Raw genomic sequence first — 13,795 nt, 5'->3', positions numbered from 1 at the left:
AGGCCTTTCTGCTCCTGCCCCCTTCTCACTGGGCTGATCCAAGCTCCAACTCAGGTGTCACCCCTGCCCATCTCCCTTAACCAGCAGACCCTTCATTCACAAATGGCTGGCACCCGGGGGGGATAACACCATGAAGGCAGACCTGGTCCTGGAGCTCTGAGTCGTGGGGGTGGGGGAGGGGAGGAATTTCTGGAGAAGCAGGCTGGTGGGATGGGCTTCAGAGAGGAATAACCGTCTGGACAGAAACTGAAAAGGTAAGGAGGCACTGACACTATTGGGGAGAGGAATGGGGTGGTGACAAACGCAGTGTGTGGTCAGCTGGACAGGGCGCAGAGGGCAGGACTGTGTGCCCAGCACAGGGGGGACAGCCGACACTGCCCAGATAAACAAAAGATGTCATGACTGTGTGGGCACACACACTTGTGAAGAGGGGGACCCCAGAGCCAGGGAAGGTGCCTGGGTCCTGAGGGAGGCAGTCCTGCTCTGGCCTGGAGGCTGGGCACCCACAGCACTGCCTGACTGGCCAGGGCGCCCGTCTAAATCTTCCTGTTGAGGAAGGTGCCACTCACCTCCCTGCCCGCCAGGCCCACTCCTGCATGACACCTGTCACTGTCCACGGGAGAAGGACAGGCTGGGCCCCAGCACCCAAGCTGCCACATGAGGGCTAGGGAGATGAAAGGGCCAGGTCGAGCGCCTCTCTACTGGGGCCCCAGGGGAGCCTGAACCAGCAGACTGACAATCTCCTCAGATCCCTCTGTGCCCGCCTGGCCTATCCAAACCCGCACCCAGCCTCTTTCCCCGAAGTCCTGGGAGGAAGCAGGGGAGCCCTGGGGAGTGCGGTTACCCAGGCCCATATGTGGCCGTGTGGGGAGAGGCTGGCTCTGGCCGCCACACTGGAACCACTGCAGGTGCCCTGCCCTTTGTCCCCACCAGCTGACAGCCCACCCTCTCCTGCCACCTGCCCACTCAACACTCCTCTGTGTCTCCGCCCACTGCCACCCTTCTGCCCCAGGGGCAGTTGGTCACCATGGTCCAGCAGCTCTTGGGGGCTGGCGGGTGGGGACGGGGGTGGCTGGCACACAGGCCTGTGAAAATGCTCTTTATTGGCTCCCAGGGATCAGAAGGGGACACTCAGGGATGGAGCTGGGGAGCAGGGTGCTGGGCCTGGCTTCCCTGACATGGATGGGGGCCGCACCAGACAGTCACTGAGGCCTGCCTCGGCAGACGGAGTGGAGCAGAGGCCACTATCAGGCAGGCAGGCGGTGCCCCCGGCTCCTGGCAGGTTCTGTGAGTGGCTGCTGCTGGGCACTGCTGACCAGGCGCTGGGGAAGTGGTGGACGGGCTCCGGCCGCAGGCCTCACTTCCGGGCCTGCTCATAGTTGTCGGTGAACCAGACACAGGTCTCCTTCACGGCTGCAGAGGTGGGCAGGTGAGGGCCCGGTGGGCAGGTAAGGGCCAGGGTGGTCCTAACCTCCCGGGAGGAGGGAGGAGGAGGGGGACCCAGGGAGTCCTGCCTCTGCAGTGAGGGCATGGAGGCCAAACCCACAGAGTGTCCCCCACAGCAGGCAGTGGGGAAACTGAGGCCTGGGCAGGGGCAGTGGTGGCCCCCGGGAGAGGCTGGAAGGCCCTGAGGAACAGGGTGGGAGGCTCACCCTGCTTGAAGGGTGTGAACTGGAAATCGGGCAGGTAGGCCCGCAGCTTGGCATTACTGGCCGTCTTCTTAAACTGCCCATCTGACTTAGTTGTATCAAACTGGGTACCTGGTCAAGGCTTCAGCATGAGGGGAAGCCCCACCGCCCTCCGCCTGCTCTTGAGCCTGGCCCAGCTTTCCCAGAAGGAGCCTCCAGGGCAGAGCAGCAGTGCCCCCACCCCCCAGCCGCCAGGGTGAGTGCCATGGGGGCATCAGGGCACAGTCTTCTGCAGGGAGGCTCGAGGCACCCCAGCCTCTGACCAAAGGATACAGTGACCTCCCCGTGGAAGTCCATGGCCTCCACCACGGCCTCAGCTGCCTCCTGGATGGATACCTCATCCTCCTCACCCACTGTGGGGAACCAGGGACCAACGGCCGGGTCAGGCCCCCACTGCCCAGCCCCCAGAAGTCCCCTCCCTGCTCGGTGGCTCCAGAGACAGATGGGGTCCCGCCCAGCTGGTGGGGGTGGGGGTGGGGCTGCTGGGCGCCCACCTGACAGGATGATGGGCTCCACCTCATCGTACTCCCGCAGGGCCCAGATAAAGAGCCGGGCCAGGTCCTGCCAGTCAGACGTCCAGGGTCAGAGGCCACCAGTGACAGCCCACAGGGGCACATCCCCTCTCCAGCCCAGGTCCCTCCCTTTGGGCATTGGCCGGCCTGCTGTGCCCCAAGTCCCTCCTCCAGATGAGCTCAGAGCTACCTCAGTGACTCTCTCACAGACAGGAACCTACAGGGCCCCAGCGAGGATGGGGGCAGCCTGGACCCCCACCCCTTGCCAGGCTCCCTCCTGCTTGCCCACAGCCAGCATGGCGGCCCCAGGAGATGTTCTGAGGGACAGCCGTGCCCCGCTGTGGCACCAACCAGTGAGTAGATGAACTGCCTCCGGGGCCTCCCCGTGCCCCACACCGTCAAGGCTGAGCCGCTGCCTGTGGGTCGGGAGGGCAGGTGTCAGAGGTGCTGTGGCAGTATCAGCCATCCCCCCTCCCCGGGCTGCGCCCCAGGGGCCCCCGCGGGCAGCAGGCACTCACTCTTGGCCAGGTGCACCTTGTGGATGAGGCCAGGCAGTACGTGGCCGTCCTCGATACTGAAGTTGTCGTGGGGCCCGAAGACATTGGTGGGGATGACCGCGGTGAAGGTGCAGCCATGCTGCTGGAAGTAGGCTCTGCGGCGGCACAGCATCCCCTCTGGCCCTCACCCTGGGGCCACTGGCCCATCCCATCCCGAGTCCCGCCCCAGCTGAGGTCTGGGAGCCCTGCTGGGCTGCCCCCTAGGCCCACCCACCATGGGGCACCCCGGACCCCTTCCCCAGCCCTGACTGGTCTCCACCCAGGGGGCGCAGGAGGAGGACCTGTTCTGCACGTCGATCATCCTCTTGGCGTAAGAGTAGCCAAAATTGCTGCTGTGCGGCGGCCCATTGTGAATCTGGGGGAGCAGAGGACCCGCTGCTTCTCAGCCCCGCCCCCAGGCCAGGCCCCACCCTGCCCAGGCCCCTCCCCTCACCATGGTCTCATCGATGGGGTAGGTGGTCTTGTCTGGGAAGATGCAGGTGGACAGGCAGGAGACCACCTTGTGCACGCCCACCTCGAAGGCCGAGTGTAGCACATTATCATTGATGTGTATGTTTTTCCTCTGCGGGGGGGTGGGAAGCAGGGCTCAGGCCCCTCCAGACAGGGTCCAAGGCCTCACCTGCTCCTCCAGAGGGGACGCACCCTGGAGGCCACATCTGAGCCTGAGTTCCAGCTACTCCCAGGGCCCACCCCCAGGACTGCAGAAGGGTCTAGGCCTGCCTCCCCTGGGGCTGCGGGAGGACCTTGGAGGAGAGGGCTACACCCCAAGCTCAGGGCTGAGCCCCGCTCTCAGGGGCTGCTGAGGCGGTGCAGAAGCCCAGGGGGCCCAATCTGGCCCTGAGGCAGGGAGGGAAGATGGGGGCCTTCCACATCCCCAATCCCAGGAGCTCACCCCTGGCTCTACTGCTCAGTAGCAGTGAAGCCTGGGCTGGCCACACCCCTCCTCGGGCCTCACTTCCCTCTCCGACGACATGAGCTGGCAGGGGCATTTGAGTGGTCTGGGGAGAGGGGAGAGGTGGTGGACAGGCAGTCTCCCGGGAAGGCTGTTGCTGAGACAAGGACGACAGGCCCACGTGCAGAATTGGGTCTAAGCTTCCACCATCCCAGGCCCAGAACAGGGCTGAACCACACCAAGGCCAGCGGCAGAGACAGGGATAGCCCTCAGGGGCAAAGCCTGGCATGGGTGGGGCCCTGGGACGGCCCAGCTCACACCTCTGCAGCCCAGGGTGCGCCCCAGGCTCAGTGCAGCTGGACCTCCTGGGAGCAGGGGCATCTGGAGGCCCAGGAGGCAGGAAGCAGTTGGGGCAGGGTCACACAGCAAATGCTGGCTTCTCTCAGCTCACCCAAACCCCATTTACCTCTTGGCTTTCCCTATTGGGCCAAACGTCCCCCAGTCTACCTGTGTGCCCCTCTGCCTACAGCCCAAGTGTAGGGCACTGGGGGCCCTCGGGGCTGCCCCACCTGCTGGGCCAAGCCCTGACCCTCAGGAGCTTCATGGGGCCAGAGCAAGAGCTTGGGAAGCTGGCCAGAAAGCCCCCAGAATCTGGGATTCTGGCTCCCAGTGCTCACTGGGGCTCTTCCTTACCCAGAAGTCCAAATTGTATTTGATATTCCGGAACAGGCCCCCCACCATTGCAGCAAGATGGATGACAAGTGTGGGCTGGACTTGTTCAAACAGCGCTCGGGTCTGTGCAGCATCCCTGTGGGGAAGCCAGGCCGTCAGAGGCTGCTTGGAGGCCCGAGGGAATGAGCGCCCTGGCTCAAGGCACTGGGGGCAGGAGCCAGGCAGGACCAAAGGCAGGAGGGGCTGCCAAAAGGGAAAGTGGCCAGGCCAGGTCCTGGCTGGTAGGAGAGTGTGGACTTCCAGGAAGAGAAAGGAGGAAGTTTGCCCAGGAGCAAAGCTGTGCACACCCTGGCCAGGCCAGCCATCTGGCAGGGAGGGCCAGGATGCGAGGCCCCACTAGGGACAGGGCTGGTCTGGAGCTCTCAGTCTGGAGAGGTCACAGTGGGGGTGCTCCAGGGATGGGCGGACTCACGTGAGATCGGCATCCTTGGAGGAGACAAACACCCAGTCCTCTCCAGGCAGCCTGGCTCCATCTTCTACCACCTTCTGGATGGCTCTGCCCACCAGCCCTGAGCCCCCAGTCACTAGGATCCGCCTGGTCCCCGGAGGATCACTCATGGTGGCTACACCTGTAGGGCCAAATTATGTGAGGCTGAGGCCATCTGCTCCCATCCCACAGAACACCACTCCCCTGGGCTGCCCCAGCCCAGGGTCACCGCCCCTAGCGCTGGGGCACAGTATGAGGTCACCAGGCCAGGGAGACTGCCTGCTGGTGACCAGGCAGACCCAGCTAGCCTGAGCCATCCGCTCCTCTCAGCTCTTTTTCCCAGGGAGCCCTGTGCCTAGAGCTGCACAGGGGGCCTGGGGCTACCACTCAGCCAGGAGAACCAACCCTGATCCCAACTGGACCAAGAAAGAGAACATTTGGCTCCTCTCTGGCTCACAAGACGGGAGGCAGCCAACCTTGGGTCTAGGGCTTTCTGGCCAAAGTCCACATGCTACTGACTGCGGGAAGGGGCGGCGCCTGTGTTTGCAGCCCAGTGCCCACTCCAGCTAGCCTTGGAAAGCTTGGTTCCTTCTGGGCAGGTAAAGCTTCTGGCTACCTGGAGAAATAGACAGGCCTCAGGGCACCACCACCCCGGAGGACCCTATCCTGGGGGCTGGAAATCTGCTCGGGCAGCTACCGGAGGACTTTGAACTCCCCGATGCAGAGCCCCACGGGCAGCCCGGACCAGAGGGGGCCCTTCCAGGACATTCTGCTGCTCCTGATGGCACGGGCAGTGTAGCAGCAGGCCCTGGGGTAGACGCTACTGCAGCCGGGCGCCTCCCACGTTTCCCCAGGCGCTTCCCAAGGCCTCCACCCGTGGGCCAACCTCTGAGCCCACTCGCACAGTGCAGTTGGGCCCCTTCCGTGCTTCCTGGGTCCCTCCCACGCCCCCAGTTCCCGGCACCCTTCAGGCATTTCTGATGGTCAGGGGGCACCCAAGGTCCAGGCCCCGGCTCGCCATGCCACGTCCCCGCCCCCGCCCCCGCGGTCCCCTCAGCGCTCCTCGCCTTCTTACCTGCGCCTTATCCCACCTGCCCGCAGAGCCGCTTCCGGCGCCGGCTGAGCGCCCAGCCACGCGCCGGGGCCAGGTGGAGGGGGCAGGACCAGGTCAGGCCCTCCCGAGGCACTCTGGGAAGTGGAGTCCTCGAGGGCCGCCCCGGGCGCTGCAGGGACATGAAGTCCAGGGCCGCGCAGTAGCCTGGGAAATGTAGTTCCCGTCGGCTCCGCCCCACCAAGGCCGCTCACTACTAGCCTCTAACCCCGACCCTGCTGGCGTTGGGCCCGTGGGAGAGGACGCGAGGCAGCGCATCTCCGAAAGCCCGCAGGCTCTGGACGCAGGAGTAGCGGCAGGGCCAAAGAATATTCTGAAAACGGAGGAGCTGCAGCTGCTCGGTGCTTTCCTAGGGTAAAAACTGCATTTGTGAGAAGCAATTGCAACAGTTACTATATTCAAGACACTGAGGGGGGCAGTATATAAAATATACTTTAATAAATACATTAAAAAGACAAACACATTTCACGAGATTATTAATAGCAGGAGATCGCTTGGGGGCCACTGCTGCAGTAATAAGGACTCAGAAGTTTACTGACTGAAGCAACATCAAGTTGGAAGAATTAAGAGGATTCCTGCTTCATTGGCTAGGCAAGCTAAGGGAAGAAGTTAGGTACAAGGCCTGGTGTGATGGTTGGTGTCAACTGGTTATGTGTCAACTTGGCGAGGCTGTAGCACCCAGTGATTCACACACAAACCTAGGTGCTGCCAGTGAAGATACTTCATAGACAGTAGCATCTTAGATCAGGTGACTTTAAGAAAACTAGACTTTGCTTGATAATGTGGGTCTCATTCATTCAGGAGGATTCCCAGGTGGCACAGTGGTAAAGAATCCACCTGCCAATTTAGGAGGCACAGTTTTGATTCCCGAGTCAGGAAGATCCCCTGGAGGAGGAAGTGGCAGCCCACTCCAGTACTCTTGCCTAGGAAATCCCATGGACAGAGGAGCCTGGTTGGCTACAGTCCAAGGGGTCGCAGAGCCGGACACGACTGAGCGAGCACATCCATTCAGCTGCAAAGCCTTAGAGCAAAACTGAAGTTACACTGAAGAAGACATTCTACTTCAAGACTGGAGCATTAGCTCCTGCCTGAGACTTTTAGCCTGCCAGCCTGTCCTACAGACTTCAGACTTGCCAGCCCCACACTCATGTAAGTCAGTCCCTGGAAATACATCTATATCTACCTATCTATATATACATATATGTATTTGTTATATATATAGTTTGAGTTTCTGTCTAGGGCACTGCAAGTATGGTGAATGGAGTTTTCACCAAGGGAAGTAAAGAGCCGGAATAAAAGCAACTGTAAACTGAATCCAGCAGCATAGTAAAAGGATTATACACATGATTAAGTGGGATTTATTTCTGCAATGCAAGGGATGGTTCAATTTTTAAAAAAAAGTATCAAGTACACCACATTCATAGAACAAAGAACAAAAAAGTTCTCAGCTGAGGCAGATAAAGCATTTGATCATGTCTAACACCCTTTCATGATAAGAACACTCAACAAACCAGGAACAGAAGAGAACTTCCTCAACTTAATCAAGGGCATTTATGAAAAACCTACAGCTAACATCACACTCCTTTAACATCCCAAAGGAAATCAGTCCTGAATATTCACTGGAAAGACTGATGCTGAAACTCCAATACTTTGGCCACCTGATGCGAAGAACTGACTCATTGGAAAAGACCCTGATGCTGGGAAAGATTGAAGGCAGGAGGAGAAGGGGATGACAGAGGATGAGATGGTTGGATGGCATCACTGACTTGATGGACATGAGTTTGAGCAAGCTGTGGAAGATGGTGAAGGACAGGGAAGCCTGATGTGCTGCAGTCCATGGAGTCACAGAGTTGGACACAACTGAACGACTGAACAACACCATACTCAATGAATGAAAGAATAAAAGCTTTCCCCTTAAGGTAAGAAATTAAACAAGAATGTTCATTTTTGCCACTTCTGCTCAAAATTGTACTGGAAGTTCTGGCCAGAGTGACTGGGCAAGAAAAAGAAAAACAAGGCACCCAGACTGATAGCACCACTGTGACTTCCTACAACGGACCCTGGGAAGTGCTGCAAATGGAAGGAGAGGTACTTTTACAAAAAGAAAGGAGGATGGATTCCGGATGGGCTGAAACAAGATATGTTAAAGACAATCCACGCCTTGACGACCCAATATCCACATCAGTACATTTTCTCAAAAAGCAGTTTCAAAGCTTCTGCCCATCCATATGTAATTATTACATAGCTCTGAAGCTGCTCCCTCCTCTACCCCAAAGGAACATCATCCAGTGTCTCTTCATTAATTGCGTCCTGTTTCATCCAGTGTTTCTGAGCCATGTCTTCTTTATCTCTGACAAGACTCCATCATATTTTTTGCATCTAATGAACTTAATTTGAAGAGGTAAAGGGAAAAGAAAGGAAATAAGCTTTAAAATTTGACTCTAGGACTTCCCTGACAGCCCAGTGGTTGACTCTGGACTTCCACCATAGGGGGCTCAGGGAACTAAGATTCTACACTCCCCAAGGCACAGTCAAAATAAACAAATAAAATATGGTGACACATTAAGGAAATAAATATGGAAAGAGCTGCAGTCTTTGTTAATTAAAGCCTGGGGCAAGCTTATTTTTTCCTGTTGGTGATCTACATCTTTTTCCTGGGTGTTTGTGATCCAGTCATTTCATGAAACTTCATGTTCTCTGTTTTTTCTTTTGCTCACAATCAAGTCTTTCAGTGTCAAGAGCAGGCACTCCTTTAGTTCAGGAAGGTTTTCTTCTGCTACAGCTTTGAATCTAGATAGTCTGGGTGAAACACTGTGGGCAACACCCAAATCCCACCTTTTCATTGTCAGTTTATCAGGTTCCTTTGAGTCAAAATAAAACTTCCGGTTATATTTTGCTCTATTTTATTTTAGCTGCACTGCACATAATGTGGGATCTTAGTTCCCTGACCAGGGATCAAACCCATACTCCCTACAATGGAAGCCTAGAGTCTTAACCACTGGACTGTCAGGGAAGTCCCATATTTTACTTTATGTTTATATATCTGTATATTTCCTCAAATGATCACGTATTGCTTCTGTAATTAAGTTATTTAATCTGCCTGCAGGAAAATGGCTGAGCACGTTTAGTTTCACTAGACATGTGACACTTAGCCTCTAAGCAGCAAAAGGTATGCCAAGAGTTCAGTGGTTGGTCACAAAGGCACAGCCTCCCCCTGCCCACCCCCTGATGCTTGGGCAGTGCTTGCCAACTAACCTTCCTATAGATATCCTGTGTTTCATGACCACTGGCTTCTTTTATATCTGTTTTCTCTATTTCCACCATGTGTTTTAAATTTTTAATGTTATTATTGTATAGAAAACATCCATACTATGCAAATATATTCTCTATGGAAGAACTGGCTGGAAAAAAGAACAGTCCAAATGACATGCACACTCTTAATGTTTCATATGGCCTGACTCAAGCAGAGTTGGCATGCAGAACGGTGAAGCTGAGCAAGCAAAGCCACAGGGCCAACAGCAAGGGCTGAGCTGCCCAAGATGGAACACTCACATCCTGCTTAACTAATTAGCATCTGAAAACAACCAGCCAGGACCAAACGGTGACCAGAGTTACAGTGATCTTCTCCTGATGCTCAGAGCTGCTGTGTGATGGAAGATTGATTATACAAAAGTTTGGTAGCCCATCTGGATTTCAAAGGCATTTAGAACCCACCTATGATGCAAATAAACCGAAGACCTACATTTTAAATTTCAGAAATAAAATCTGGATGCAGGTGAAAATAGTAACTTTCAAAGTATCAATTTGTCCACAGATGTCTCACAGCTACACTGAATCCAGCAGGCTAGCAGGTCCTGCTGGCTGGGGCAGGCAGGCCTGGGCTACCCCTCGTTGTGGGAAGGACGTGAAATGCGCTCGTTGGTCTCCGATGGAGAAACAGTCCAGTCCCTCATGCTGGTCTCACTCTGCGCTGGGCCATGTGCTGAGGACATCCTTCTGGGGCCCTCCTTGCAGCAGCAGCCAGCCCTACGCTCCCCCTGCCAGCGGCTACTTAGCTTACAGAGATCCACGCCACCTGGCTGCACAGGTGCGATTTCTGATGAGTCCGAAAGCTGGACTTCCAGATGAAGCTCTTCCCGCACTTTGAGCACCGGAACGGCCTCTCTCGTGTGTGGATCCGCTGGTGCTGGGCGAGGAGAGTGCTATAACTGAAGGGCTTTCCGCACCACTGGCACCCGAAAGGCTTCTCCCCGCTGTGGACGCGCTGGTGGCGGTGCAGCGTGGAGAGCCGCGTGAAGGCGCGGCCGCACTGCCCGCAGGTGTGCGGCTTCTGGCCGGCGTGCGCGCTGCGGTGCTGCGCCAGGTGCGAGCGCTGGCTGAACGCACGGCCGCACTCCCCGCATGCGTGCGGCTTCTCACCACTGTGCGTGGCCTGGTGTCTCACCAGGCGCGAGAGGTATCGGAAGGTCTTGGTGCACGTTTCGCATGTGTGGGCTGTCTGCCCTTTAGCGTTTGTCTCGCGGCTACAGAAAAGGTCCGGTCCCCATTTACCGCCTTTCTGGGCCCCTTCTCCTTTGGAGATGGTCCAGAAGGTTCCATGTGATGGTCTCTCCTGGATAAGGAAGTTCTCCAGGCTCCCTAGCCTGCCCTCCTGCCCAGGGGCTTCTTTGCAGACCGGTTTTGGAGGCTCACCCCCGGAGAGGCTTCCAGATGCTCCTCCTGGAGGCTCTGCAGCTGGAGTCATTTTCACCCTTGCAGTCACATGTTTACACAAAGACCCCTGGGTGGAATCTGAAATAGAGAAAGTGCCCACGTGTTACCCTGTTTGAGAAGGTCCACCTGGGCCCCCACTCTGTGCCCGCAAGTATCAACCACCTGCAGGCCCTCTCCACGAGGTGTCTCACGGGTGAGTCCAGGCTTACTGGCTGTGCGCATGTGCCCACCTCCTTCATGGACTTTCCCCTCACATGTCAACTTTTTCTCTCCACCTTTTTCTAAGAAAGTTGAAGTTTGTAGCTGACGCTGCAAGCACCTTACACCAAGCCCCTGCCTCCCTGGGATTCCAGCCCTGCTGCAGCAGACAGCTCTGAGAGCTCCGTCTGCCAGCATCCTCTGGGGCACGCGTGCCTCTGTCTTAGCCGAGGTCTGTACTTCCAGCCCAGGCTGCAGACAGGTACCGCCCCAGGGGGAGGGACCAAGGACAAGTGTCCCCCTCCCTTGCTCTGATGGGCAATCCCAGATGCCTCCTGTAGCCTCTCAGTGGTCATGCTCCTGGAACTGTGGTGCTCCACACGCTGGCAGTGGCAGCTCTGTACTGACTTTTCTCTCCTCTCTCTTCCTGCTTTCTCTTGCCTGCTTCCAAAACTTACTGCCTTCCAAATACACATCTATACCTGAAACTCTAAGGCTCTACACTCCGGAAACCCAAAGGACTGGAACTGGCCCTCAGGAAGGGTCTCTGGGACAATGCTCTCACTTCGCAGACGTCCACAGGCATCCAGTGCAGGAATGAGGTGTCAGAGCTGGACAGCAGGACAGCCAGTGGGTGTGCAGAGAGGTGAAGAACTGGGTGGTATGAGGAACTCCCTATATTTGGTGTCAGAAGTGATGCTGTGAGGAGAACAGAAGTTCCCGTTTAAGGGCAGGTGGGCAGACATTTCCAGATCATGCAAAGGTCACCAGGGGCCACTGTTACCCGTGGCCAGCAGCAGTTCTGGGAGGCGAGATGTCTGGCTTGACTGATGTTAAGTGTTCTGGATCTCAAACTTATGCCAAGGGCATTATTTAGAGCCTGAGACCCATGAGGCTGAAAACCAGCCCCAATTTTCACGACTTGAGCCAAGAGCCTCCCCCCAGCTCTGGCTGGTTTGGTTGGGTTTTCAGTTCCTTGTAACTGAGGGTTCTAAGTGATAGCTCATCCCATGGGAGAAAGTGAGGCACAATTTGTTAAGCATCTGGCACGGTGCTGGACTCCCAGAAAATTGTCCTCAATCTGCAATGAAGGGGAAGGGCAACAATCACAGCCTTTACCCCTCATTGCTAACTGGCTGCCTGTTTTCAGTTGATGGATGTCCATGTGCCTGGGAAAGGACACCAAGGGACAAGCCAACAAAAGTGCACTTTATGACTGTGTCCTTCTGTCTGGATGTTGACAACACTGGCTGTGTATGCTGAGTGCAAATACTGAACAACCAGAGGCCTGTGGCTCCCCTCACTCACCTATGCCGGCATCTCCCACAGTCTCTGCTTCCTGGGCCCCCAGCAGGTCTGAGCCCCAGGGCTCCCTTCCTTGCTCCAGTTGGGAGATCAGATCTGGTTTGGATCCTGGAACCTCTGCCCGAGAGGAGAGAGGAAATGGGTGAACTGAAGTGCTAAGGCAAGCTTGGCTTCCCGCTCCAGAGGCAGTCTGGGACTGGGGAGTTAGCTGGCCCCACGATGCAGGCTCTGAAATATGGAGTCTCCCCAGGAGGTTGAGGTGGGTGGGGAGCAGGGCAGGGATGAGGACTCAACAGAGGCCCACCTCTGTGAGAGACGCGGACACCTCTAGTCTCCAGGCAGCAAAGTGCTGGCAGAGGCCCTGCCCCAGGGAAGGGTCCAGAGACCCCACCTGTCACCTGGGAGCAGAATGTCCCACCTCTGGTCCCAGAGTCACAGCCAGCCTGGCCCCTCCCGGATCCCACCTCAGCTCTGAAGGGGGCTGGGGGTGGGGAGGAGGGAAGGGCTCACCTAGAGAGACCAGGTTCCTGTAAGTCTCCAGCATCACGTCTCTATACAGGGTCCTCTGCCCAGCGTCCAGACGCGCCCCTTCTTCCTGGGTGAAGTGCACAGCCACGTCCTCAAAAGTCAGGAGGCCCTGAAACAACACTGGTTCTGCCCATGGGGTCAGCACATCAGGATTCAAGGCGGAGGAGGCAGATGGCTCACCAGCAGGAATGTGGGACCCCTGGACTCCATCTCAAGGTACCCTGCTTGCCAGGGAACCCCTAATGACAACCGTCAACGCAACCTATCCATACCCCAACCTGCTCAGTACCGCCTTTCCTGGTGAGTGTCCCTCCGCAGCCTTCGGAAGGCCCTGGGGAACAACGCGGAGGGGCAAGGGAAGCCCCTGTGAGGCCCCGTCCTGGAGAGGACCTGGGACTCAGGGTCCCAAGTGAAGCGGGCTCCGAGGAAAGATCTTCTGGGAGGCAAGGAGCCCAGGTCCCGGGGGCAGGCGCGCTCACCTGGGGCCAGGCGGCCGGGGGGCTGCCCGCCATGCCGGCTCCCCGTCCCTCCGCGGCGAGGGCAGCGGCGGCGGCAGGGCGGCCGGCAGACAGGAGAGAAGGCAGGGGACGGCGGTGGGCCTAGGGCTCCGGAGCCAGCCCCAGCCCTGCAGCGGCTCCAGCTCGCAGGCCGGCCGGGACGGGGGCCTCGCGAGGACGCAGAGCTCTGCGTTAAGGTGCGAGCACCAGGGCGCGCTGGTCAACCATAATAGAGCAGGGTAGCTGGGTGGGCGCCGCGCGGGCAGACGGAAGTCGGCTCACGCCCTGTCCCGCCCGCCTGCGGCGAGGCTGTAGCTCCAGGTCCGCTCGGCTCCCGAAAGCGCCCCGCCCCGCCCCGCTCCGCCCCGCTCCGCCCCGCTCCGCCCCGCCCCGCCCCGCCCCGCCCCGCCCCGCCCCGCCCCGCCCCGCCCCGCCCCGCCCCGCCCCGCCCCGCTCCGCTCCGCCCCGCCCCGCTCCGCTTTGTCTCCACAGGCCCCGCCCCCTCGGCCCTCGGCCCCGCCCCCGCCCCGCCTCCTTGGGCTCCGGCCTTGGGACACCTGCGACGCTTGCTGAACTCAGAGATCACGGGCCATTGCCGCTGAAGTTCTAGTTCCGTGGGTCTGAATATACTTCGG

The 13,795-nt window shown here is 58.0% G+C and overlaps 2 protein-coding genes across 7 annotated transcripts; both read right to left on the bottom strand.

Moving 5' to 3' along the window:
* Positions 1-1,083: 1,083 nt before the first annotated feature.
* Positions 1,084-6,002, bottom strand: GFUS (GDP-L-fucose synthase). Of its 4 annotated transcripts, XM_061123036.1 has the most exons (11): positions 5,884-6,002; positions 4,794-4,950; positions 4,343-4,457; positions 3,191-3,319; positions 3,039-3,112; positions 2,719-2,852; positions 2,552-2,616; positions 2,183-2,249; positions 1,962-2,041; positions 1,653-1,752; positions 1,084-1,413 (listed from the first exon to the last, which is right to left on the bottom strand). In XM_061123036.1, exons 2-11 carry the CDS (start codon positions 4,937-4,939, stop codon positions 1,358-1,360), a joined length of 966 nt encoding a protein of 321 aa, XP_060979019.1. In that variant the 5' UTR covers positions 4,940-4,950; positions 5,884-6,002; the 3' UTR covers positions 1,084-1,357. The 4 variants fall into 4 exon arrangements, with proteins under 4 accessions (XP_060979019.1, XP_060979020.1, XP_060979021.1 ...); XM_061123037.1 differs by lacking the exon at positions 2,183-2,249; XM_061123038.1 differs by lacking the exon at positions 3,191-3,319.
* A 1,259-nt stretch (positions 6,003-7,261) lies between these two features.
* LOC133042453 (zinc finger protein 679-like) lies at positions 7,262-13,498 on the bottom strand. 3 transcript variants are annotated; one of them, XM_061123034.1, is made up of 4 exons: positions 13,143-13,498; positions 12,646-12,789; positions 12,139-12,252; positions 7,262-10,710 (listed from the first exon to the last, which is right to left on the bottom strand). In XM_061123034.1, the coding sequence occupies exons 2-4, from the start codon at positions 12,677-12,679 to the stop codon at positions 9,971-9,973; spliced, it is 888 nt and encodes a 295-aa protein (XP_060979017.1). In that variant the 5' UTR covers positions 12,680-12,789; positions 13,143-13,498; the 3' UTR covers positions 7,262-9,970. The 3 variants fall into 3 exon arrangements, with proteins under 3 accessions (XP_060979017.1, XP_060979018.1, XP_060979016.1); XM_061123035.1 differs by having other exon boundaries at positions 12,646-12,783; XM_061123033.1 differs by having other exon boundaries at positions 12,646-12,772.
* Positions 13,499-13,795: the final 297 nt, after the last annotated feature.

The sequence above is a fragment of the Dama dama genome, chromosome 21 (genome assembly GCF_033118175.1).
Source record: "Dama dama isolate Ldn47 chromosome 21, ASM3311817v1, whole genome shotgun sequence".
Classification (NCBI taxonomy): Eukaryota; Metazoa; Chordata; class Mammalia; order Artiodactyla; family Cervidae; genus Dama; species Dama dama.
Note: the sequence above shows the minus strand (reverse complement) of the source record. Positions and strands in the feature narration are given on the sequence as shown.

What these genes read in the sequence shown, in the direction of transcription:
- GFUS (XM_061123036.1), bottom strand. Translation starts at nt 4,939, where the DNA reads ATGAGTGATCCTCCGGGGACCAGGCGGATCCTAGTGACTGGGGGCTCA. An exon ending in ACCCCATCGATGAGACCATG is followed by an intron (nt 3,113 to 3,190) that starts GTGAGGGGAGGG and finishes CTGCTCCCCCAG; the next exon opens with ATTCACAATGGGCCGCCGCA. An exon ending in GGCAGTTCATCTACTCACTG is followed by an intron (nt 2,250 to 2,551) that starts GTTGGTGCCACA and finishes TCTGACTGGCAG; the next exon opens with GACCTGGCCCGGCTCTTTAT.
- LOC133042453 (XM_061123033.1), bottom strand. Translation starts at nt 13,175, where the DNA reads ATGGCGGGCAGCCCCCCGGCCGCCTGGCCCCAG. An exon ending in CCCCGGCCGCCTGGCCCCAG is followed by an intron (nt 12,773 to 13,142) that starts GTGAGCGCGCCT and finishes GTGTTGTTTCAG; the next exon opens with GGCCTCCTGACTTTTGAGGA. An exon ending in TGTGGGAGATGCCGGCATAG is followed by an intron (nt 10,711 to 12,138) that starts GTGAGTGAGGGG and finishes TCTCTATTTCAG; the next exon opens with ATTCCACCCAGGGGTCTTTG.